The sequence below is a fragment of the Mirounga angustirostris genome, unplaced genomic scaffold, assembly GCF_029215605.1.
Source record: "Mirounga angustirostris isolate CCGP_5_RB_7025 unplaced genomic scaffold, mMirAng1.0.hap1 SCAF_6, whole genome shotgun sequence".
NCBI lineage: Eukaryota > Metazoa > Chordata > Mammalia > Carnivora > Phocidae > Mirounga > Mirounga angustirostris.
Window position 1 is genome coordinate 12209708 of NW_026991714.1, and position 24235 is coordinate 12233942.

A 24235-nucleotide genomic window follows, 5' to 3' on the forward strand; every position below is an offset into this window, starting at 1 on the left:
ATTTACATTTATTTTGTAACTTATGTTTGCTATTAACTCCGCCATCTTATGTTATTTGTGATAATCACCGTGCCCTCCTCTTTAATACTGAAAAAAAAAAAAAAAAAAAAGCATTGCCCATTCACTCTGTTTTCATTGCATATGTACCTCCACGCACAAACATAAACAAGGGAGGCACAAAAAGTGTGCTCCTTAAATATATGGTTAAAGCCTAAATGAATAAAAGGCAATTCTTGTTTCTGCCTGTTTGTTTACTTTTGTCAGTGCTGTAACAATTTTGCTAAGCGGATTTTCTTCTGTGCCTCAAAAAGCAAAAAAAACCAAACCACCACCACCCAATCCCCAAATCATTAACGTAACAAACCATTATCCATTATCTGGTCAGGAAAAGAGAGTATTTCCCAGGACTCACTGGCAAGCATACGAAAGGGTCACAAACCCTTTTAAGAATCTCATAAGTAGGGGGCGCCTGGGTGGCTCAGGCTTTACGTGCCTTCGGCTCAGGTCATGATCCCAGGATCCTGGGCTCCAGCCCCGCATGGGGCTCCCTGCTCCGTGGGAAGCCTGTTTCTCCCACTCCCCCTGCTTGTGTTCCCTCTTTCTCTGTATCTCGGTCAAATAAATAAATAAAATCTTAAAAAAAAAAAAAAAAGTAAGCACTAGTGACAATTCTGCATAAAACCTTTTAGCTCCTGGGAGCGGAGGCGGAGGGGTCGTGGACCTCCTGAAGCCAGTCCACGGACCCCTGGGATTCGAGGGTAGACCCTCGCTGACCACCGCAGTGCGATATTACTAGTCCAATAAACATTTTAAGAGTGTACAAAGTGGACTGGAAGACCCTGAAACCACAAGGAATCCTTTACAAGTAGGCACACCTCTCCCTACTACAGTAGGCGACACACACGGCCGGAGAGTTCAGGGGAAAACACGGAGAAATGGAGTTTTCTGGCGGGTCGGGAGTCCCCGGCCGTCGTGGGAGTAGCTGTTCTGCGCCTGCGCTGAATTTCCCGCATGCTCAGTAGCTGCGGTAGGTTTGTCCTACATCCACCAACGTTCGAGCTATTGACGGGAAGGCGGCCAGGTACTGCACCCAACGAGAGACCTGTTGCTCGATAGCTTTCTGTTGTTGTTGTTACCCTTCAAGTGTCTTTCGTCTAGCTTTGTTCCAGGCTTGTCACAGTAAGTTTCTCCCCTGCGAGTCAGGGCAAGACCTTGGGCAGATCTGACTCATTTATTGGTCCCCTAACTCCACCCCTTTGCACAGATACAAGGAGATTACAGGGATTTATGTTTAAAAAAGAAAAAAGTTTGCATGAGTCGGATTGACTCTCTAGATATTCCAATTTCGGACCTAGATTCTTGAGTGTCAGCAATTTAATTGGTGATCGGTGCGTTTCTTTTCGTCCTCCAGGGTCTTTTCATTGCTATTTATTGTAGAATTAACAAGGCAAACCTAGACAGTGGGTTCTTTAGTGCGCTCAAATTTAGAGACTGCCTTATGTCTGAAATTAAATTTCGTTCAAATAGCACACATTCTTCCTACTATCTCTCCTACATACTTGTAGGCTTGCTTGCTTTATTCAGGTTTCCCTGAAAATAGAATTGCTAGTTCCAAAGATGTGTACATTTTACTTTCAGTAAGCTTTTCAAAATCATCCTAAGAGGTTTTAACCACTTTGCATCCTTGCTCACAGTGCCCAGGAGGATGTTCCCTCACAGGCTAGCCAACACTGGGCGTTTTTATCTATGCCAGTCTTACACATGAACAATCATCTTTTGCTGTTTTAATTTGCATTTCTTTCATAATTAATGAAGTTGAGCATTTCATGTAATTAATGGCCATTGTTTTTCTTTTAATAGGAATAGCCTATTTGTGTCCTTTGCTCATTTTTCTACTAGATTATTCATCTTTAACATATTAATGTAAAAACCCTTTACATAACCAAAATTAACTCAGATGTCTAGTACATGATACAAATTTTTTTTCTCATTTTGTCAATCATCTGCTTTGCTTGTGGTAATTTGATTACATAGATATCTTAATTTTTATTCAGTCAAATTTGTCAATATATTCTTTTATAGATTCTTAATTTTTCTCATGTTTAGAAGTCCTTTACCAAATCTACAAAATATTTCACACGGTTTTGTTCTCATGCTTTTATGGTTTCTTTCTTTACTTCTAAAATCATGCATTGATTTGGGATGTAATTGATACAAAGAATGCAAAAAGTTTCCAACATTTTTTTAAAAAAGATTGGCAACTGTTCCCACCATTTTTGCACAATTAACTTTCCCTTGTGATTTGAAATACCACCTTAGTGTGTTTGGATCTACTTCTGGGATTTAATTCTGCCCAGGACTAAACTGTGTAATTACTATAGTTTTATATCATATTTTGATAACTGGTAAGGAGAGTATCTTGGCTCATTGTTCTTTTTCAGAATTTGCTCTGTTATGCTCATATTTTTATTTTTCCAGATGACCTTGAATCTTAGCATCACTTGATTAGGTTTCAAAAGATATAATCTTTGTATTTTGACTGGGAACTCAGTCATTCATTTTTAAGATTTTATTTATTCATTTGAGAGAGAGTCTGAGAAAGAGACAAGAGAACAAACAGGGTCAGGGAGAGGGAGAGGGAGATGAGCAGGAAGCCCAATGTGGGGCTCAATCCCAGGACCCTGGGATCATGACCTGAGCCAAAGGCAGACACTTAACTGACTGAGCCACCCAGGCACCCCCATCATTCCTTTTTAGATCCTAATCCTCATGTGCTCACCACCTTTATACTGAATTCAAATTACCTTTCCCAGGCTGTCAAAGGAAATGGATCATTTGATTCCTGTTTTTAATCCTTCAGAACTAGCCCTATTGGCTACTGTAAAGATTTCTTAAAGGATGGGATGTTAGGTTGATAGCCGTAAGTGGCATACAACCTTTTCTCATTACTACTTTAAGCCTCAAGCTCTGAATGTTATGAAAAAGAATCTGTAATGTGATTCTGGGTTGTATTGGTTATCATATTACATGCTCAGGGTCAAAATAAAGTTGCAGAAGCCATAGGAATTTTTTTGCCCGGAACACTACCCTGCTGTCTCTGCAGGATAGCCAGTAATGAGGACAGATATCACAGTAATGGTTAGCCAGTGTGATTTAGTGCTTACCTTGTGCCAGGGACCGTTACAAGTCCTTTACTTGCATTGCTCATTTAATACTTACAACAACCCCATGCTATAGATACTATTATTAGCTCCATTTTACAGATTGAGGCACAGAGAATTTAAGTGGCTTTCCCAAGTTCATATGGCTAACATATACCAGAGCCAGGGTTTGATCGCTGGCGGTTGGCTCCCGTGGCTGTGCCTTTAGTTGCCTTATCCTGTTTTTGAGTAAGCTGTCAGGAAGCTGTGTTCTCAGAGGTGGTGCTTTAGGACCCAGAAGATGTAAACCTGGTAGAGAAGGAAGTACCGTGTATATAACCTGAGCTGCTAAACGGAAGTTAGCAACTTGCAGGTAGCTTTTTGGCGGCCTCGGTGGCGGCAGCGGCCTTGCGGGTTCCCCATCAATACCGTCATCAAGGTGATTCTCACTTGGGTTCTGGGAGGGGGCACAATTAAAAAGGCTAACAGGAACCTCTTTTCCAGGTGTGTTTCGATAATATGATTAGATTCATTTTCTTTACTAAGGTATTCATTTGTTGAAAAAATTTGTAAGAAAAATAGTAGACAAGGGGATAATAATATTTCATTACTAAGTATGTTTGGACTGAAGTATTTCAGAGAAATTGGTAGGAATATTTTATTTGCCAGCTAAAAGTGATTTGCGGGACCTCTTTAAAAATCACTGTTGTGCTTTACCTCAAACCTGTTACATTCTTATGAAACTGGTGTTAGCTTTAAATGGCAGTTCATATAGTACGCATTTTATGAGGAATGTAGTAGAACAAGCCTAAAAGGTTGTCTTTATAAGAAAATTCTGTGGATGTGGCAAACATAAAAGGAAGTGGTTTAGTCATATACGAAGCCTGACAAGCCTGGAATGATTGCTTAATTGGCTCAAATGTAAGTGATGTCTGTGAAAAGGTACAACACTACCATACAGTGAGGGAAAATGATCTGCCTTTCACCAATGACATTTTATATAACTTGGGGACTGAATGAGCATTCCAACACATATTAAAATATCCTCAGTAGTTAAGGCATAGTAGGGTAGTACATGATTAGTTGCCTGAAGACTACCTTTTCCACTGTGGAATAAATCAGATATGTAGCTGATCAAGGATAATAAGGAAGTAGAGGTAAGGTCAACAAAATGTTTGCTGAATTATTTCTCCTGTTTTCTATTTGAGTGTTGGTAATTTTCATAAGCAGTTTTTTTTACCTAGCCTGCTAATAAAATGAATCTAGCCAGATTATGATGTAATAAGATAAAGAGAATTTAAGTACATAAGAATTCATTTTATTTTCATCTTAATTCCGGACAACTACTGGCCACAACTCAATTCTCCTTCTGAAGGGTTTCAAACACTTCACTTGTTTATTGTCTCAATTAATGTTCATAATCCCTGTGACTAGAATTCAGATGAGAGAAAAAAGATGTAAAGAGCTTAAAAGGCACATCAGATCAAATATGCAGTCAGAAATTGGCAGTAGGAAAAAAAAAGAAATTGGCGGTGGAATAATGACTTGCTGAATTGAGGTTCGTAATGTCCCTTCTGTTCTGTATTGTGTTCCTTTGTTGAGTTGAAATAATGCTGACCAGATTCGATTGGAGGGCCAAGAGTTTTTGTCATCAGTTGGTTCCCTGTGAGCACTCTGAGACAGAAAAAGTCCCAAGAGGTTTGTTAGGGAGTGTTCTTGGGATCACTTGTGGGAAGTGTGAAGAAGGTAGTGATGCTTTGGGGAGTGGCGAGTTGGGCGTGATGCAGTCTCAGCGAAGGCCTCAGTCAGCCAACCGAGCTGGGCATTCGGAAGCTACGGTGACCCAGAAGAGTTGGGGTGGCAGCCCTGTTGGAGTGTGGAGTGGCCTTTAAACCCATCCCATCTGTTGACCCACTGCAGGTGCAGTGACTCTTCTCAGCAGATAAATTCCCAAAGAAAGGTGGCAGCTAAAAGCCATCTGTTGGTGGCACTCCAGGGAGCTGGGGAAATGTTCTTCAGCCCTGAAGGGAGTTTGGGTGGTACATCCCAGCCTCGGAACAGTCACTAAAATTGCAGGGTTTGAATTTGTATTTTCAAAGAGGAATATACTTTATGCTGAAGGCTCTTTTTCCCATATTTTCCACTGGGCCAGGGGCTATTCTGACACTCATTACTTGTCCAGATGATTGGTCTTCACCCCAATTAGGTGTGAATTCTCTCTGAAGACTACCTTTTCCACTGTGGAATAAATCAGATATGTAGCTGATCAAGGATAATAAGGAAGTGCGTATTCTCTTTATTTGGCAACTGATGATGATGGTAGTAAATAGCTAGCGGATTAAATTTTATTTAATCTCTAATGGAACATTCATTGGTTTTTAGAAACTCATTGTAATCCCATGCAACCCCTCCTTTTTTTAATTACTCTGTACATACACCCCCATCCCTTATGTTATTCATACCTCTCTTGGCTCTTACCAGTTTTATGTTACAGACTTCAGGTTACAATATTTTACCCCCAGTCCATCAAAACACTAGCTCGTCCATGGCAGATGTTATATCTTACATTTTTAGCCCCTGATGGAATTTCCACAGCCTTTGCACATATACACGTATACCTCATACATAAAACCTTTTCACGTGCTCATAGGCCTGCGCCAGTTTTCCCCATGCTTCAAAATGTCCCATCTGCAGAAAGAATGAATATATAAAATTTATTGAGTTAATGCTGAAATGGAGGTTTTTCCAAGTCTCTTAGCAAAAGTTTATTAAAGGATCTGTACAGTTAATTACTCAGTAAATATGTGTTGAATTGAATTCAAGTGACTGAAACCAGTAGTTGGCTTTGAAAGTAACAATGTTTCTCTTAATTTCCCTTTAGGGCTTATCATGGCTTCCAGTCACACCGTGTTGATGCGGCTTGTAGCCTCAGCATATTCTATTGCTCAAAAGGCAGGAACCATAGTCAGACGTGTTATTGCTGAAGGAGACCTGGGTATTGTGGAGAAGGTACTGAAAGTCTCATCTCATTTCATACCAACTTTATTTTTGTTCCTTCACGTTTTAGCTAAAGGATATAATAATCTGGACACACTTCAGTAGTTGAAATAATTACTGTCTCACCTATGGACATTGCTAGACCCTTAGTACAAATAGGCTCCATTTCTGCTTTGAAAATGATTCCAGACTTCCTGCATCCAAAACTTTTATGGTTAGGCCTTCTGACTGCTGTCCAGCCCCAGAGCACCATAACCAAGCTTCATATCCTAAAGTAATCTCTTACAGGTCATTGAGTCCTTCGTGAACTTGACATGTTGGTAAAATCTGGCATATAAATAAGTATTCCTTATAGTCAGAGCTTTAAACTTTTTTCTTCTTCATGGGAAAGAAGCACAAGACAAGGTTGTTGTTTTATTTTCCCCCTAGAATGATAATTAAAAACTTAGGTAAAAAAAGAAAAAAACTTAGGTAAATTATCAGAAAGATAGTTTATCATGATAGTTGATTCTTTTCGTTTTTGTTTTTTGGGTAAGCTCTACACCCAGCATGGGGCTTGAGCTCACAATGGTGAAATCAGGAGTTGCATGCATGTTCTACTGACTGAGCCAGCCAGGTGTCCCTAGTGATAGTTGATTCTTAAAAGAAAATCCTACTATGCATGTGTTCTAGTTTAAAATATAATTTATTCTACACAATTTGGTTATAATTTCATGTTGCAATTTTTAAATGTAAGTTTCCATATATTGACTTTTTATCATAACCTTTAAAGAAGATTGTATTATAATTTTGTCCAAGTGAGAAAATTACAGGGTATAATTAACTATTAACATTATAATGATTTATAAATAGAGTTGTAGTTAAGTCAGGCATCTATCTAAGGCTGTCAGCAGAAAAAAATGAGGACCAAAAATGAGTAAAAAACAACTTAGTAATAAGTTCAGATGAGCTAATTATAGGACATTTAACGTAAGTGCTTTTAAAAATTAAGAATAGGGGTGCCTGGGTGGTTTAGTCAGTTAAGCATCCGACTCTTGATTTCAGCTCAGATCATGGCCTCAGGGTTGTGAGATTGAGTCCCGCATCAGGCTCTGTGCTGGATGTGGAGCCTGCTTCTGATTCTCTCCCTCTCCCTTTGCCCCTACCCCCGCCTCCCCCAACTAGAAAAAAAAATAAGAATAAAAATCAGGGGGTGTGCCTGGCTGACTCAGAAGAGCACCGACTCTTGGTCTCAGGGTCATGAGTTCAAGCCCCACACTGGGTGTAGACACTACTGAAATAAATAAAACTTAAAAAAAATAGAATGAAAATCACAAGAACAAGTTAAGTAAAACTCATTTCTAATTTTGATAGATTTATGGGCTTAATAGTATAGGAAGTAGATACAATATATCTTGATTTCAGAAAAAAAATTTTCATTTTTCATTGTCAAAAAAAATTCTCAAGCTATTGATAAATATGGACATGACATCTCCCACCCCCCATCTTGAACCACTGTTAGGTATATTCATAAGTGGATGAACAATGTTACCCAAACATTTTAATTCACGATTCACATCAACCAAGAAAAGATCATCGGTGACAGATCATAGGACTCTGCTTCCAACTCTGTCCTTTTCTCTTTAACCTTTAACTTAAATACAGTTTTAAAAATTCATTGAATGTATCTTCTCAAAAATGTTGTGGAACAGGAGGATATAGAGATCATACTTATCAAATTTATCAATAAAATGAAGCTGGAAACAGTAGTTAATATATTGGATCACAGAAAAAGTACTCAAAAAGTTACAAACACTAAGAAAAGAGGGCCAAATCCAACAGGATATTATATCAGGAATAATTATAAGTTCCCAAAATATTTGTGTTCGAGTTATAAGAAGTAAATCCGATTTATATTTGTTTAAAAAAGAGGTTTTAGTTGACAACGTACGTGCTCAGTGATAAACCAACAATGTAATTCAGCGACTTTCAGAAGGCTACTAATCTTATGGCCTTTTTTTTTTTAAAGATTATTTATTTATTTATTTGACAGAGACACAGCAAGAGAGGGAACACAAGCAGGGGGAGTGGGAGAGGGAGAAGCAGGTTTCCCGCGGAGCAGGGAGCCCAATGCGGGGCTCCATCCCAGGACTCTGGGATCATGACCTGAGCCTAAGGCAGACGCTTAACGACTGAGCCACCCAGGCGCCCCTCTTATGTACCATTTTTGAGATGAACTGCTTTAAGCAGTGGGACTCTAGGATTTGGCTTTCCCTGGCTTGGAGGATAGCTGGTCATCAACTCTTGTAATTGGACCCAGAAGAAGGAACTGGTCAATCTATTAATTTATCAATACCCCTCTGAAGCTGACAGAGTGCTCCAACAGGAGCCTATAGCTAAGGAGTAATGGAAAAACAGTAATAATCTCCCTGTCCTCTGTATTGGTCAGACACTTGTAGTAATAATCTCCCTGTCCTTTGTACTGGCAATAATCTCCCTGTCCTCTGTACCTGTCACGTACTTCTAGGTAATAGGTAATAAAAAAGGTAACGATCTCCCTGTCCTCTGTATGGTCAGGCACTTCCAGGTAATAGATAATGAAAAAGGTAACGGTCTCCCGGTCCTCTGTATGATCAGGCACTTCTAGGTAATAGATAATGAAAAAGGTAACGATTTCCCTGTCCTCTGTATGATCAGGCACTTCTAGGTAATAGATAATGAAAAAGGTAACGATTTCCCTGTCCTCTGTATGATCAGGCACTTCTAGGTAATAGATAATGAAAAAGGTAACGATTTCCCTGTCTTCTGTATGATCAGGCACTTCTAGGTAATAGATAATGAAAAAGGTAACGATTTCCCTGTCCTCTGTATGATCAGGCACTTCTAGGTAATAGATAATGAAAAAGGTAACGATTTCCCTGTCTTCTGTATGATCAAGCACTTCTAGGTAATAGATAATGAAAAAGGTAACGATCTCCCGGTCCTCTTTATGGTCAGGCACTTCTAGGTAATAGATAATGAAAAAGGTAAAGATCTCCCGGTCCTCTGTATGGCCAGGCACTTCTAGGTAATAGATAATGAAAAAGGTAAAGATCTCCCGGTCCTCTGTATGATCAGGCACTTCTAGGTAATAGATAAAAAGGTAACGATCTCCTGGTCCTCTGTATGGTCAGGCACTTCCAGGTAATAGATAATGAAAAAGGTAACGATCTCCCGGTCCTCTGTATGGTCAGGCACTTCTAGGTAATAGATAATGAAAAAGGTAAAGATCTCCCGGTCCTCTGTATGATCGGGCACTTCTAGGTAATAGATAAAAAGGTAACGATCTCCTGGTCCTCTGTATGGTCAGGCACTTCTAGGTAATAGATAATGAAAAAGGTAAAGATCTCCGGTCCTCTGTATGGTCAGGCACTTCTAGGTAATAAATAATGAAAAGGTAACAATCTCCCTGTCCTCTGTATGGTCAGGCACTTCTAGGTAATAGATTATAAAAAAGGTAATGATCACCCTGTCCTCTGTATCAGGCACTTCTAGCTAATAGATAATAAAAAAGGTAACAATCTCCCTGTCCTCTCTATTGGTCAGGCACTTTGTTGACACCTCATTTTAAAAGAGGCAGGGCAGAATTAAATTTGTTACACAAAGGATTCAGATGATTCAGTTTCAGTCTGGCACTATGTCAGTAGAAAGAGCAGGAAATATTATCCTGGACAAGAAAAGAATTGGGATAGCTTTCCTCATATACTTAATGGCTGTCAAAGTGTCTGCTTTTCTCTAGAGAGTAGTCTCTAGACTTGATTGATACAGAAGTCATCTTCAAATTTAACAATTCTTTTAAGAAGTTTTAGCAGGTATTTCTAGAGTACCTATGGTGTGCCAGACACAATTCTTTGGGAAATAAAACAAAAATCTCTGTCTTTGTGGCCCTAAATTCCAGCAGACTAGTACTTTGCATGTAGGTAACCAGCAGACTTCAGTGTAACATAAAAGTCTTTGATTTTCATGATCGTTCCTTGTTTCATTAAAAAGTATTATAAAATTTTTACTGTTAAAAATAATACATTCTGTAACTCTACCTAACCAGGCATATATAAATTGCAGCATGTCATAATTCTGTGAAAGCAGACTAACAAAAGAGGTTGTGGCTGTCATTTGCAAGATTTTCCACTTTTACTGGAATGACTATCTGACGTAGGGATTGAGTGAGAATGCTATATATCAAATGTTATTGCTGTTCATTTTCATAGTTTTTATATTTTAGAAATAGGAATTCTTTCTATCATCCTGAGGACCTGTTGAATTATTAGGAAAGTGTATGTTAAGTAGGTTAGTAGAAGACTAGTGAGTAGAAGTTATAGAAGGACCCAAATTGGGAATACCTTTCAAACAATTAAAAATAGTTTTTAGCTTTGATTGCCTTGAAAAGTTATGAATTTCCTATCTCTTCATTTTTTAAGCAAAAGATTGATCTAGAGATCTTATGAAGGGGATTTCTCAAATGGGGGAGAAAGTGTTCTAATAATCTAAAAGCTCCTTTCCAAACTTTAACCACTATAAATCCCATGAGATAAACCAAGCCAGGAAACTAGTTGACTCATTTGGTGTTAAGTTCCAGGAATCTAAAAACAGACAGTGCAACTTAAATGACAAAGACACTCATGCATTAGGAATCAGAGAACAACTGATTTCAGATTAGTTCTGCTAAAATTTACATTCTTTGTTGCAGACCTGTGCAACAGACCTGCAGACCAAAGCTGACCGATTGGCACAAATGAGCATATGCTCTTCATTGGCACGGAAATTCCCCAAGCTCACAATCATAGGGGAAGAGGTAAGACTTGTCAGGGATGCACTATTTTTTTAATGGGAGCTGTTTACCATATGGATTTATAATTGCCACTTTAATGACTTCCATACTACTGTTACTATCTCAAGTGTTACATCTGGTGTTTTAACACCAAAATAATTAGCCTATTCCTTGGACTTGAAGGATATGTCTGATTATAAAATACTTTAGTCCATTTCTAGGCAGATGTCTCAATTCTTGACCACAGAACATAGGGTTCCTGTTGTAATAATCAGCCTGCAAACTATGAGATGGACAGAGTTCTAGAACTTTGGAATAAAATGGATTTTGTTATTTCTGTTTTTTTTTTTTTTTTTTTTTAATTAGGCTTCCTTGCACACTTGTCCAAAGACTATAACACTGAAAGTGAAGGAAGTCACATCTCATGTAATTGAGAGAGAAGTATCTCATGTCAGAACCACTGATTTATTGATTGATTGATTGATTGATTTTGATTTTTGAGAGTGTGTTTATTAAGGGCTTAGGATAATAAGGGGCAGGAATCTTATGCTTACAGATAGGTTTTTAATGATTAATTCATTTTGAATTATTACACACTGAATCCTGTTGAGGGCGGGTTAGGCATTTAAAGCCATTTAAGTGTTCCCTATGGAAACTAGAGTGAAATCAGAACTCTTTTAATTTTTGTTTGTTTGTTTTTGTTTTTGATTATTTTTTTAATTTAAATTCAATTAACATATAATATATTATTAATTTCAGAGGTAGAGTTCAGTAATTCATCAGTCTTATTAATAACCTAAGTTCGTTACATGACATGCCCTCTGTAATGTCCATCACCCAGTTACCCCATCCCCCCACTCCCTCCCCTCCAGCAACCCTCAGGTTGTTTCCTATGATTAAGAGTCTCTTATGGTTTGTCTCCCTCTATGATTTCATCTTGTTTTATTTTTCCCTCCCTTCCCCTATTATCCTGTTTTGTTTCTTAAATTCCACATATCAGTGAGATCATATGATAAGTGTCTTTCTCTGATTGACTGATTTTGCTTTGCATAATACCCTCTAGTTCCATCCACATCACTACAAATGGGGAGATTTCATTCTTTTTGATGACTGAGTAATATTCCATTATATGTATATACTACATCTTTTTTATCCATTCATCTGGCGATGGACATCTGCAGAGCCACTTATTTAAATAAGTTTATAACACTTAAGATTTTTTTAGAAAAACTGTTCAGGATAATGAAGATGGAATTTTTTTTGTAGTCAACTTTGATGGACCATATGTGGTCATTTTTGCAATTTTAGTCAGTGTGCTTTATTTTTTGACTCAGGTTAAGCTCTTAACATAAATGGGGAACAGGAAGGCCTAGTGAACTCTGATGTTGCATTTCTTCTGTTACTAAGACAAAGGGTGCTCTGTGAATGCCAAACAACTTCAGTAACCATCGGCGTTATTTGCTTTAGGATCTGCCTTTTGAAGAAGTGGACCAAGAGCTCATTGAAGATGGTCAGTGGGAGGAGATACTGCAGCAGGCGTGCCCATCCCAGTACAGTGCTATTAAAGAAGAGGACGTATGAGCCATATGATTACTTAAGTCTTTGTTAGCCTTCATGTTTGTGCGCTAGTAAATAAAATTTGCCTGTAAGGTTGAAAAGCTGGTAGGCATAAAATAGTGGCCCCTAGGAACGTGAAATCTTTCAGGGCCAGCACAGAAGTGTCAGGCGACCATATGGGAATGTGTGACCTGTTAATTTAGGGTTCTGTTCCTCATCCTATCGGTTTCTTCTCTACTCTAAAACTATTACTAAAAATACTTCTAGGGAGAACATCTAATTTGTTAGTAGGTTTGGTAGTAAAACTTTTCGTTGGTAATTGAGGCTGGAAGGCGGTGAGACCTATAGGTCGCTGCCTTATGTTTGGAAGGCTGTAAAACTCACCTCGCTTACTTTATAACGTTGTTTAAATCTGTAGCTTCAGATAACTATCCTAATTCTTTAGTTGTTGAGGTTTGATTGATTCAACACACATTCATCAGTACCTACTTTGAGTAAGGCGCTTTGCTCTGAGGGAGGGAGGACCCAAGGACAGTGAGACGTGGCGTCTTCTGGGAGAAGTGAGCCTCATTCACAGATTCATGCCTAGCACTGTAATTCTGGTGGGTCTGCATATCCTGAATCATGTTGAAGTCCTAAGTAGAAGGGATGTCTTTTTCTGTCTACTGTCAATTTATAAACCGTTCATTTTTCTTGGCTGGACATAAACGGTGTCCTTAAGTTGAAATTAGACCGTCATTATTTTTTTTTAAATCAGCATTTATATGTCAGAGTGAGTAGCAGCCACACACGGTTTAAAACATTTTTCGTGCCACTTCAAAGTTTTCCCTGTACCACCACCTAGACCTCAGTGTGTTCATAGCATGGTGCTTAGTGTTCAGGTGACAGTAAATGGATGAGCGAAGCGTTTCCTATTTGAAATTCTTAGATCAGACTTTTCTCTAATTTAAATGGACTTTTCCCATGACTACGAAACAATAAGGTTTTTTACTATCACAAAACTGACATTAGCTTAAGCAATTCAAAATATAACTTCAAAAATGAAAAAAAGGTGTTTTTAATCTACTTAAACCTATTTTTTAAAGGTCGTATGCTTAATTTGGATATTTCCCTTTTTTTAGCTTGTGGTCTGGGTTGATCCTCTGGATGGTACCAAGGAATATACTGAAGGTTGGTATCTCTTTGGTATTTGTTTTTGATAGCAATAGGTCTAGTATATGATATTTAGTTGGAAACACTTAATACTTCATCTGCTGCCTGACAACCCAGTATCATATTTTATGTTTAAGCCCTGAAGCTGTATTTGTGCTCATCCTCGCTATTATTGTATATCAGCGATTGTCAAGACAGAGAGGGAGAAAATTCAGTCCCTTCAAATACCACCCTGTGACCCTCTACCAGTGCCGTGATTCTAATGTCCTGCAGGTGGGAATAACTAACACAACGCCAGGGTTACCAAAGGGACTACACTGAACCCCCAGCTCTACTGGGGGAGAGAACAAGGAAGAGCCCAGCTGTGCTCTACTACCATGCCCTCCCCTGCCAGGTCCACCCCCTCCCCCGCTCCCCTTTCCCTGCGCCCCGCCCTCACCATCTGTGAGCTGCTTTCTCACTCACAGCTTCACCTTTAAAGATGAGTTTGGGAACACGGTACAATATTTCTCCTTTCTGAAATTGCCTAAGATGAGAAAAATTAGAAAGCAACACATTAAAATAAAATTGGCAGCATTAAAGTAAAAAGACCAGGCTCAGAGCCACAGTTTTAGGTTTTAGGAGCAGAGCATATATAAGCTTAGAGTTTTATTTTTGAAACCAAGATCTACATAGGTTTTCTTATATTGGTTCTCAGCTTCATGACTTAAAAACAAGATTTCTCGTAATCATTAGAAAAAACTCTACTTGGGTGAGACATATCTGTAATGAGTCAGTCACACAGTATGTATGCACGTGTATGTATATGTATGTGTATGCAGTAAAATATCACTATAATCCATTAAGAAATAGGGAAGCTCTAGACAGCCTAGTATGTATAAGAACACCCAGATAGATTGTTTAGATCTTGACCCCCACCTCCAGAGATTTTGATTCGCTGGCTCTGGGAAGGACCCTGAGAATCAATACTAACATTTTGCCAGTTAAGGGGCGCCTGGTTGGCTCAGTCAGTAGAGCATGCAACTCTCAATCTCAGGGTCGTGAGTTTGAGCCCCATGTTGGGTGTGGAGCCTACTTTAAAAAAAATTATGCCAGTTAAGTCCGATGCTGCTTGATAATCCGTAGACTGCACTTTGAGAAACCTTACCTTAGAGACTTGCAGTGCAGGTCTAGACAATAATCCTGGAGTAGAGAGTGATCCAGCAGGCAGCAGTGACATGGAAGGTGGCAGAGGGGCCCAGGAATCTAGCAATGGCTGCAGAGTTATGGCTGGCTTATTCAATTGGTGTACAGACTGTACTAATGAGCCCGTGTCTGTCGATTCAGTTAAGTGGCCAAAGATCCTACTTCTGTCTCTGGCCAGCCATCTCTTATAATTTATGCATTTTGTCAGAAGTAGGACTGATCATGGATGAATCATTACAGATTTCTTACCTTTATTCCAAAAATAGCTTGGAGCAGTTGATGTGCCGATAATAAGTCATAATACGAGCAAGTTATATCATTGATCTTCTTGATACTCATTTCTTCTTCACAGGTCTTCTTGACAATGTGACAGTCCTTATTGGAATTGCTTATGAAGGAAAAGCCATAGCAGGAGTTATTAACCAGCCATATTACAACTACCAGGTATTACTATAAATGATACAAAAATATTTCATTAGATAAGTAAGTAGAGTGTTATATGATTCCTGATGTTATGTAACCCAGTGGTTTACACTTCATTGCCCGTACGATTATTGGGGAGGTCTACAAAATACAGCTTCCCAGATCGTACCCCAGACCTGTTGAATCAGAACCTCTCAGGGCATTGATACCAGGAATGTATATGTATGTATCTGTGTGTACGCAGACACACCATATGTATTATGTGTGTATATATATGTATATATATTTTATGTATGCCTCATGATTCAAATGCAGAAGTTTGGGAATTACTGACATGGTTCTTGATTAGCTTGGTCATTGAGACACCTGATTTGCAGGTGGTTCTTGAAGCATATTGAAGAAATGAACCATTTCAACCAAGAAAAGATGCTAGCCATGTTGTCTTCCAGGTAATACTACATAGCGCCTAAATTGCAGTCAGCATTGATAACAGAACTGGATATGCTCTTGCACTCAGTTCTAATTATTTTGTCTCTCTAATCTGCTCTGACTTTCTATTATACTCCAAACAAACTGTCTTCCTTAGAACCAAGAGACTAATGTAATTCCAAAGCAGAAATATACCATGAAATCGCATTAAATGTTAAAGGAAATTGTTGCAGTAAAATTTTTGAGGTATTTACATTAGTGTGATCTTGATAGAACTTTGGAGAATCAAAGTAACCAGAGTGGGGACTATTACTACTGAATTTCTAATTTGAGTTAAGAGCAGGATTAATCTCTGCTTTTTTTTTTTTTTAAAGATTTTATTTATTTATTTATCTGACAGAAAGAGAGCAAGAAAATAAATAAAATCTTTAAAAAAAAAAAAGGGCGCCTGGGTGGCTCAGTTGGTTAAGCGACTGCCTTCAGCTCAGGTCATGATCCTGGAGTCCCAGGATCGAGTCCCGCATCGGGCTCCCTGCTCAGCAGGGAGTCTGCTTCTCCCTCAGACCCTCCCCCCCTCATGTGTTCTCTTTCTCATTCTCTCTCTCTCAAATAAATAAATAAAATCTTTAAAAAAAAAAAAAAGAAAGAGAGCAAGAGAGGGAACACAAGCAGGGGGAGTGAGAGAGGGAAAAGCAGGCTTCCCGCTGAGCAGGGAGCCCCATGCGGGGCTCGATCCCAGGACCCTGGGATCATGACCCGAGCCAAAGGCAGATGCCCAGTGACCGAGCCACCCAGGCGCCCTTAATCTCTGCTTCTAAGATAAATTTGTTTTTCATGTGTATGATTATAACTTTTTATTTATAATCCTGTGCTTCTTGAAATCATTTAGCAAAAATAGTGCATTATTAGGAAGGTCTCCCATATTGAATTGCTTAAGTGTCGTGAATTCTTTTAATATGACTTTAACATTTATATAGCATTATATGCAGACACAAGTTTGTGGTTTTTATGTAAACTTTAAAGTAAGTTAATACTATTACTTAAAAGAGGGGCATTTAGTTCATAGATAATGTTGTAATGCATGGTACTTTTCATCAGATCACAGTGTTAGGGGTTATTAATACTTTCCATCACTTCTTTCTGAGATTAGAAACATCGTATTCATTTTCCACAGAACAATGAAAAGCAGAAGTTAAGGGAACACAGGAATGAAGCAAAGATGAGAAAAATAGCTAGGGTTTTGGCCCCACTAGTAGGTAGAAAAGAGGCAGGTGACTTGTGGTACCCTGGGTGGCCATTGTCCATCCCATGTCCCAGCTCACTTCCTCCTGTTTGCTTCTCCCATTGTTGCCTCTCCCTTGACCACAGTTCCTCTGCCCTCTCTTTTTCCTCTCGTCCTCTACTCTTTTATGCCTTAAAATTTGTTGGGACAAGTGGAAAAGTTGCCCAGTTCTGTTGATGGTATTCAAGGCTGGAGATTCAATTTTAAGTAATCATCAGTATGATAATAATAGCTACAATTTGTCATGAGCTACTGTGTGCTGCCAGACTCAAGGGATTCACATGCATTATCTCATTTAATACACACCACAGTCCTTTAAGGAAACTTTGTTCCTGTTTTAAAGAAGAGGAAACGGAGGCAAGTAACTTGCCGCCAGACCACTCAGTTTGTCATTGACAGATCTGGAGATTGAAACCCAGGTCCAGGGTGCCTGGGTGGCTCAGTGGATTAAGTGTCTGACTCTTGATTTCAGCTCAGGTCATGATCTCGGGGTCCTGAGATTGAGCCCCAAGTCGGGCTCCGCACTCAGTGCAGAGTCTGCTTGGGATTCTTTCTCTCCCTCTCCCTCTGCCGCTCCCCCGCACTTGCTTGCTTTCTCTCTTTCTGAATAAATGAATAAATAAAATCTTTAAAAAAAAAAAAAGAAGAAAGAAAGAAACCGAGGTCCAGGCCCTTAGCAAATACTCTATAGTGCTTTCTTGAGCCAGATGAAAGACTTCTAACAATTCAAATGTTAGTATTCTAACGGATATTGAAGCTGGTAGGCACTTAAAAGAAACAGTGTGGCTTAGTGCAAGGAAACCTAATCTGTCTACATGTCGGAGATAGCTTCTTAACCACTATGAATCGTAATTAACCATTATGAAATAAGATGACAGTGGTAGCGTTTATCACCCCTGAGAAAGTTGGTGTGGTGCTCTGAAGGAGAGAGACAGAGAGATGAGGAGCACAGCAGAAGGCTGGCTGGCGGCCTTATGGGGTTGCATTTCCCTCACCACGGTGCCAAGTCCCCTGGTCACATCTTCTTTGTCTACATACTCATTTACGGAGGGACTATGACATCTTAGGAACCAGAATACCTGTGTCCACTCTTTAGTATGCTTTCCTTTCCTTTTCAGAATAACTGGAGAGCTGAATTAATAAATAGGTTCCTTGAAAGCATGACCTGTATCTCAGCAATCAAGAGAAAGCCCGATGGTCACCAGAGCCTGTCTGTACTTTTCAGGTTCTAAGACTCTCCTGTAGTGTAGACTCGATGGTGAACACAGGAAGCACATGAACATATGTTGAATGCCCACTGCTTGTTCTTTGGTTCCTCTGTTGCCCCATTGCAGAGCGAGCTGTGAGCAGACAGCCTTCAGCTGTCCACCTCTTCAAGGATTGCCTCACCTGTAAAGAGCTGCAAGGCCCCGTGGTGTGCCCTTTCTCAAGGCAGTCCATTTCCAGTGACTGGTTATTGCATGAGTATAAGTGCCTGGTATTTTCTTCTGATTTTTATAACCCTGAAGGGCCATTCTAGCTTCAGAGCTCCCCATTGGGCCAGCTGAGACTGTTGGTGGATCTGCATGAAGCTCTGTGTCTCCCTCTGCCCACTCGTGCTTCCCTCCCTCCTAAGGGTACTCCGTAATAAACACCCTCCCTATGTCAGAGTCCTGCAACATAAGCATATTTCACTGCTGTAGCAGCCAGGGTACTGTTAGTGGGCAAATAAGATGATGTGTTTGAAAGCATTTTATTTTTTAAAATATTTTATTTATTTATTTTTACGAGAGAGAGCATGTGAGAGTGAATGCACAAAAGTGGGAAGGAGGAGCAGTGGGAGAAGCAGACTCTCCACTGAGCAGGGAGCCCAATGTGGGACTCGATCCCAGCACCCTGGGATCATGACCTATGGCTCAGGTTTGAAAGCAACTCACACCCTGGTGATACTGGATCAGCTGTAGTCCCCGATGCACGTGCATTTCACACCCAGGCGCCCCTGTTTGAAAGCATTTTAACAAGGAAAATGGGGCAGTATAGTTTAGTGATGAAGAATATTGGCTTTGAATACAGATGAGCCTGAGTTTGGTTATGATCTTCCTGGAGTCCTTGGGCAGATTACTTCAATGACTCCAAATCTCATTTTTCTCATCTGGAAAACAAGGATGATAATACGTACTTCATGGAGTTATTTGGGGATTAAATGAGATAATACATGTAAGGCACTTAGTATGATGCCTGGTACTTGCTTAGTATTCAGTAAAATATATGTCTGTATGTCTACAATATATGTTTACTATATTAATATAATGGTGTTTCGATGACTCTGTGTTAATCATTTTATGCGTCAGGTTATGTTTTTCTATATGAACTGTAGAGTTATAACAATGTTTTGGAAAATTCTTTGAACACTGCAAAGGAAAATACAGATGCTAAGGTTGCATTGTCATTGCCCTTTTACCACCACAATTGTTAGTAAAATCTTTCACCCTGACCCCGTTATCCATGGCTACTCTTCAGTATCACCCTATTCAGTTGCCGTCTCTATGGCAGCAAAATACATTATTGCCATTATCTGTTCCCATAGTAACAAGATCCTTGTTCCTTGGATAGTGAAAAGTAGTAATCAATACATGGTGTTTCATTTCCTGGAGACTTCGGTACCTTTTGCAAACAGCTGTTTTCAAAAACAATAATGAGATCAGTGGCTGTTTCAGAGAGAGACGGGAATCAGTATATGATGTTTCCTTTCCTGAGGACTTTAAGGAATAACCATAAGTTCCCTTCAGTAGCTCTCAAACCCAGTTATTAACCCAAACAACAAGAGAATACTCAGTTGATTATCTCAGGAAAATTTCGTGGTGGATGATATTGTTCTTGTTCTTTATTACATTACATTGTCATATTTTTATTTAAAAAAAAAAAATCATGGTGCTAACCTAAAGCGATATTCTATGTATGGCTGACATTTTTCTCCAGATGCTTACAAACTTTGCTGTTGTTTCACTCACTTACATAGGCAGGACCAGATGCTGTGTTGGGGAGGACGATCTGGGGAGTTTTAGGTTTAGGTGCCTTTGGGTTTCAGCTGAAAGAGGTGCCTGCTGGGAAACACATCATCACAACGACCCGCTCCCATAACAACAAGTTGGTGACTGACTGTGTCACGGCCATGAACCCCGATGACGTGCTGCGAGTGGGAGGAGCAGGAAATAAGGTATGAACACATCTGCATTTCCCGAAATGTGAAATAAGAGCTGGGGAGAAGGAATTAGAGGTTGTAATTGACCATTGAAAGCACATTTCAGCAACATTTGAATTTTTTAAAAATGTTATGGTTCAAGTCTTTTTATCTGAGAGAGTTCTGTGCTAATAGAAGTCATTAGGAGAAGATCTTGTGCCTCTTGCCAGGCCTCGTATTCTCGAGGACCCTCTTGGGTTACTTCCTAGACCTTTCTTCTGCGGACCCTAAGGATGGGCCTGCCTCCCCTTCCTGGATACTTCCCCCATTCTTTCACCTAGGCTTTCATCCTCCTGAGAAAATTGTGAAATGGAACACAGTTGGATCTGCATCCCTAGCCCTGATCTCTTCTCATCTGATTGCCCCCTGGATATCATAATGATGGCATATTTCTGATCTCTCAAATTCAGCATGCCCAATTGGATCTCTTCCTTTTTTCTTCCTGCCCCTACATGCATTCCTCCTATTTCCTATCTGCTTAATGGCACTACCATTTTCCTAATTACTCCCGCCAGACTCCTGAAAGTCACCCTAGACTCCTTCCTTCCTCATATCCTATCTGTATCTTCTTAATTCCTTCCTGATGTTTCCTCTTGTCCATCTCAACTGCCCCCACCCTAATAGGTTTCAATTCATCATCCCTCACCCAGACTTTCCAGTAGCTTCCAAGTGGTCTGTCTGTTCAGTCCCAGTCCTCATAAAGCAGTTAAAAATGCAAAACTTACTGTATATCACTTCCTTGTCCCAAATCCTTGGATAACTCCCTGCACAACAATTCAAAATCAAAGCCTGTGAGAATGGGTGTAAATTCCCCTATATTTTGGCTCTTGAACACACCCCAGCCTTATCTCATGCCATCCCTCAACTCACACCCTGGTGATACTGGATCAGCTGTAGTCCCCGATGCACGTGCATTTCACACTTGTATGCCCGGCACGGGGAAGGCAAATAGTAAATACTTACTGAACTGAGTGGAATTCATTTTTCTTCACCTACCCTTTGGAAGCAATAATCAACTATGTTTAAATTTTCCAAAAGTATTTACTGGTAAGAGGATGAAAATGGGAGTTTAAAAATAACAATAATTTGCAGGGGGGGAATCAAAAACATTTCAAAGTAAAAAATGTATTCTTGGTATTCACTAAATATAGTGACAGGCGTGATTTCTCTTAGCCCTTACTTTTATAACTGCAAAAATCCCATTATGTCTTTTATTCCCAAGGGACACCATTCTCCTTAGGAAAAAAGTCCCCATCCTATACATCCCCCACCTTTTCTCCTATAAAAAGACCTTGTTGGGCAGTTACTAACTTTTTTTATGTTGAGGCCTTCTTAAAGAGTCTAATGAAGGCTACAGCCCTTCTTCCCTTAAGAAAATATACCCGAAATAGTTCTTGGTACATAGTAAGACTAGACACACATTTGTTAAATGAAAGAAAAACCTTTTATATAAAAGTCTACAGCAAGTTTTAATTGTTTGATGGTGTTTCTGAAGAGTACTAAAAAGAGTAATTGGTTACATTGCATTCACTGAGATTTTCCTCCTTTCAATCTGCTCTCTTCATCTGAATATTTGAAGTCTGAATTTTACAGTACTGATTATTTCAGAGTATAACCAAAAAATAAGTAAATGACTCATGAAAGCCTGATAGCAGGTTACTTTTTAGAGTCATGCAGTTTCTATCAGTGACCTCAGTTTTGTTTGAGAATTATAGGAGTTATTAAGATGACAATTTAAAAATTAATATTTTAGTAGTAGAAAGAATAATATGTAGTAGGACTCCAAAGACTTAAGAAACTACTTGTTAGCCTAGTCAACATTACATATGTGTTAGGACTTACTGCAGTTTATACATTAGTGCACTACTTGATGTTCCTCTATCCTTTATATAATCCACAAGATTAAAAATCTTCAATTTTTCTACAATATACCATATATTGCTTTTACAGTAAGAAAAAAACCAACATAATAAAAAGAAAACTTTATCTAAGTAGGACTATGAAGACTATTCCGATCTCCTCCTTGTGGCTTATTTAACCACTTCCCCCCCCCGCCTCAGGTCACTATATGATTCTATATTCTATAGTATTCTGTATATTTCTCCATAATACTCTTGTCCTTTCAACCTGCTAAAAGCCTTCACCTAAGTTGAGTCTGACAGAGGAATGGATGAAATATACTTGATAGAAACAAGTGATTTCTCTTATTCTTCAATCTTTTCATGGCCTGGGGATAATTATTATCTCCAACCCTACAGATTATTCAGCTGATTGAAGGCAAAGCCTCTGCGTATGTATTTGCGAGTCCTGGATGTAAGAAGTGGGATACTTGTGCTCCAGAAGTCATTTTACATGCTGTGGGAGGTCAGTCCCTTTTATTTTGGGGAATTACAGGTGTTATAGTTTTTATATTATGCTACGACAGAATCTTTCAGTATTACTTTACCTAGGTTCTGAGGATATAAAAGTTCGAAGGAATCCTAGAGATTAGCTGGTCCAACCCCTGCATTTCAGAAGTGAGAACGTCGATTTTTCGGCAAATTCATTTTCTTTAGTTATTTATCTTTTGGATTTCAAGCTACATATAGTTGGTTTAATTAAACCCTTATTGATTTGTGGCTTTAATGCTTCTAGCGGTTTTTTTTTTTTCCCTTGAAAAGTAAAATGTTCATCACCATTGTCTTCACCTCACTTAGTTTCATTTAAGCCAATACTGGTAAATGTTTCAGTACTAGTGCTTAAGATCATGGAGTTAGAATTTTTTTTAATCTGACTGAAAAAATATTACGAATATATGCATAGTAAGATGATTTTTCAAGTTCCATAAGACAACAGTTTACTTCTCTTAAACAAAGCACTTGATTTTTGTTCTACCCTTTCTCCTAATATATTATCCATATCATATCTCATCAGCATATTACATGACAAGAGAGTTAAATTCATCACAATCCCATTTCATTAGGATGCTAAATGAAACTGTAATGTAACACAATTATATTTGATGAGCATATTTCACTTAAACTCTTACTAAATAAAGTGTTAATATTCAGTGGTAGAATGAAGAAAACACTTTTGAAAATGGGAATGGTAGTGATGGAGTAGAACCAACAGGAAAAGTAATCACCTCAGGAAAAGGGAAATTAATTGATGCCAAGAAATATGAATTAAAAATGCCAAATGAAATTAATTTTAATCAGGGAGAAAAAATAATTTTCTCTTTCAGTTAGTCAAAATTGTTCTATAGTTTAAGTTCAAGGGAATTAAAACTTAAACCTTTACAGTCGCTCATTATTTTTCCTATCTTAGCCAGAATTAATTTATATTATAGCATGGGGAAGTAAGAGGCATTTAAAAATAACTAGAAACATAACCATCTGGCGAGCTGCTAATGTTGTATTGATGTTTCTTCTGTAGGCAAGCTAACTGATATCCATGGAAATGCCCTTCAGTATAACAAGGAGGTGAAGCACATGAACTCTGCAGGCGTCCTTGCCACGCTGCGCAATTACGACTACTATGCAAGTCGAGTTCCAGAATCTGTGAAAAATGCACTTGTGCCTTAGAGGAAAATCTCATTTACTTAGCGAGGAGAAGGACACTTGATTCTCAGAATAATATATGTTAAAATGAATTGGATGGAATTATTAGAATTCCACTTTTACTTTATTCATTGTTGATCGGTGATTTATATTTAGTTACTTAGGAGTAGAAAAAGCAATTAAAGACTTTCTTGATTGATTAATCACCCAGGCCAATTGTGAGATCGGAAGGATTTGTAAAGTAAGCGTGTTACAGTTCTTTTCCTCCTTGTATTTGGAGGAATGAAAGGAAGGTTTAGTTTCAACTTGCTATTTTGGTCAGTTGTTTAATCAACATTCCTGTTATTGTGAACAAGGTTTCTTTAGGGCACAGCATCACAAGTTGTTACCTGAATCTCATTCTTGTTTTTCACAATAATTTTAAGTTTTCCTTACTCCAGTTATGAATATCCTGAAGTGTCATGTATGTTGATGAAACAGATTTATGGGAAAAGCTTCTTTGTAATAAATTATTATTATTATTTT

General features: G+C 38.8%; 1 protein-coding gene across 2 annotated transcripts; it reads left to right on the forward strand.

The window, feature by feature from the left end:
- Positions 1-971: 971 nt before the first annotated feature.
- On the forward strand, positions 972-24235 carry BPNT1 (3'(2'), 5'-bisphosphate nucleotidase 1). 2 transcript variants are annotated; one of them, XM_045876873.3, is made up of 9 exons: positions 972-1081; positions 6022-6149; positions 10843-10947; positions 12391-12498; positions 13602-13650; positions 15170-15261; positions 19950-20147; positions 22430-22535; positions 23586-24235. In XM_045876873.3, the coding sequence occupies exons 1-9, from the start codon at positions 1012-1014 to the stop codon at positions 23732-23734; spliced, it is 1005 nt and encodes a 334-aa protein (XP_045732829.2). In that variant the 5' UTR covers positions 972-1011; the 3' UTR covers positions 23735-24235. The 2 variants fall into 2 exon arrangements, with proteins under 2 accessions (XP_045732829.2, XP_045732828.1); XM_045876872.3 differs by having other exon boundaries at positions 1036-1179.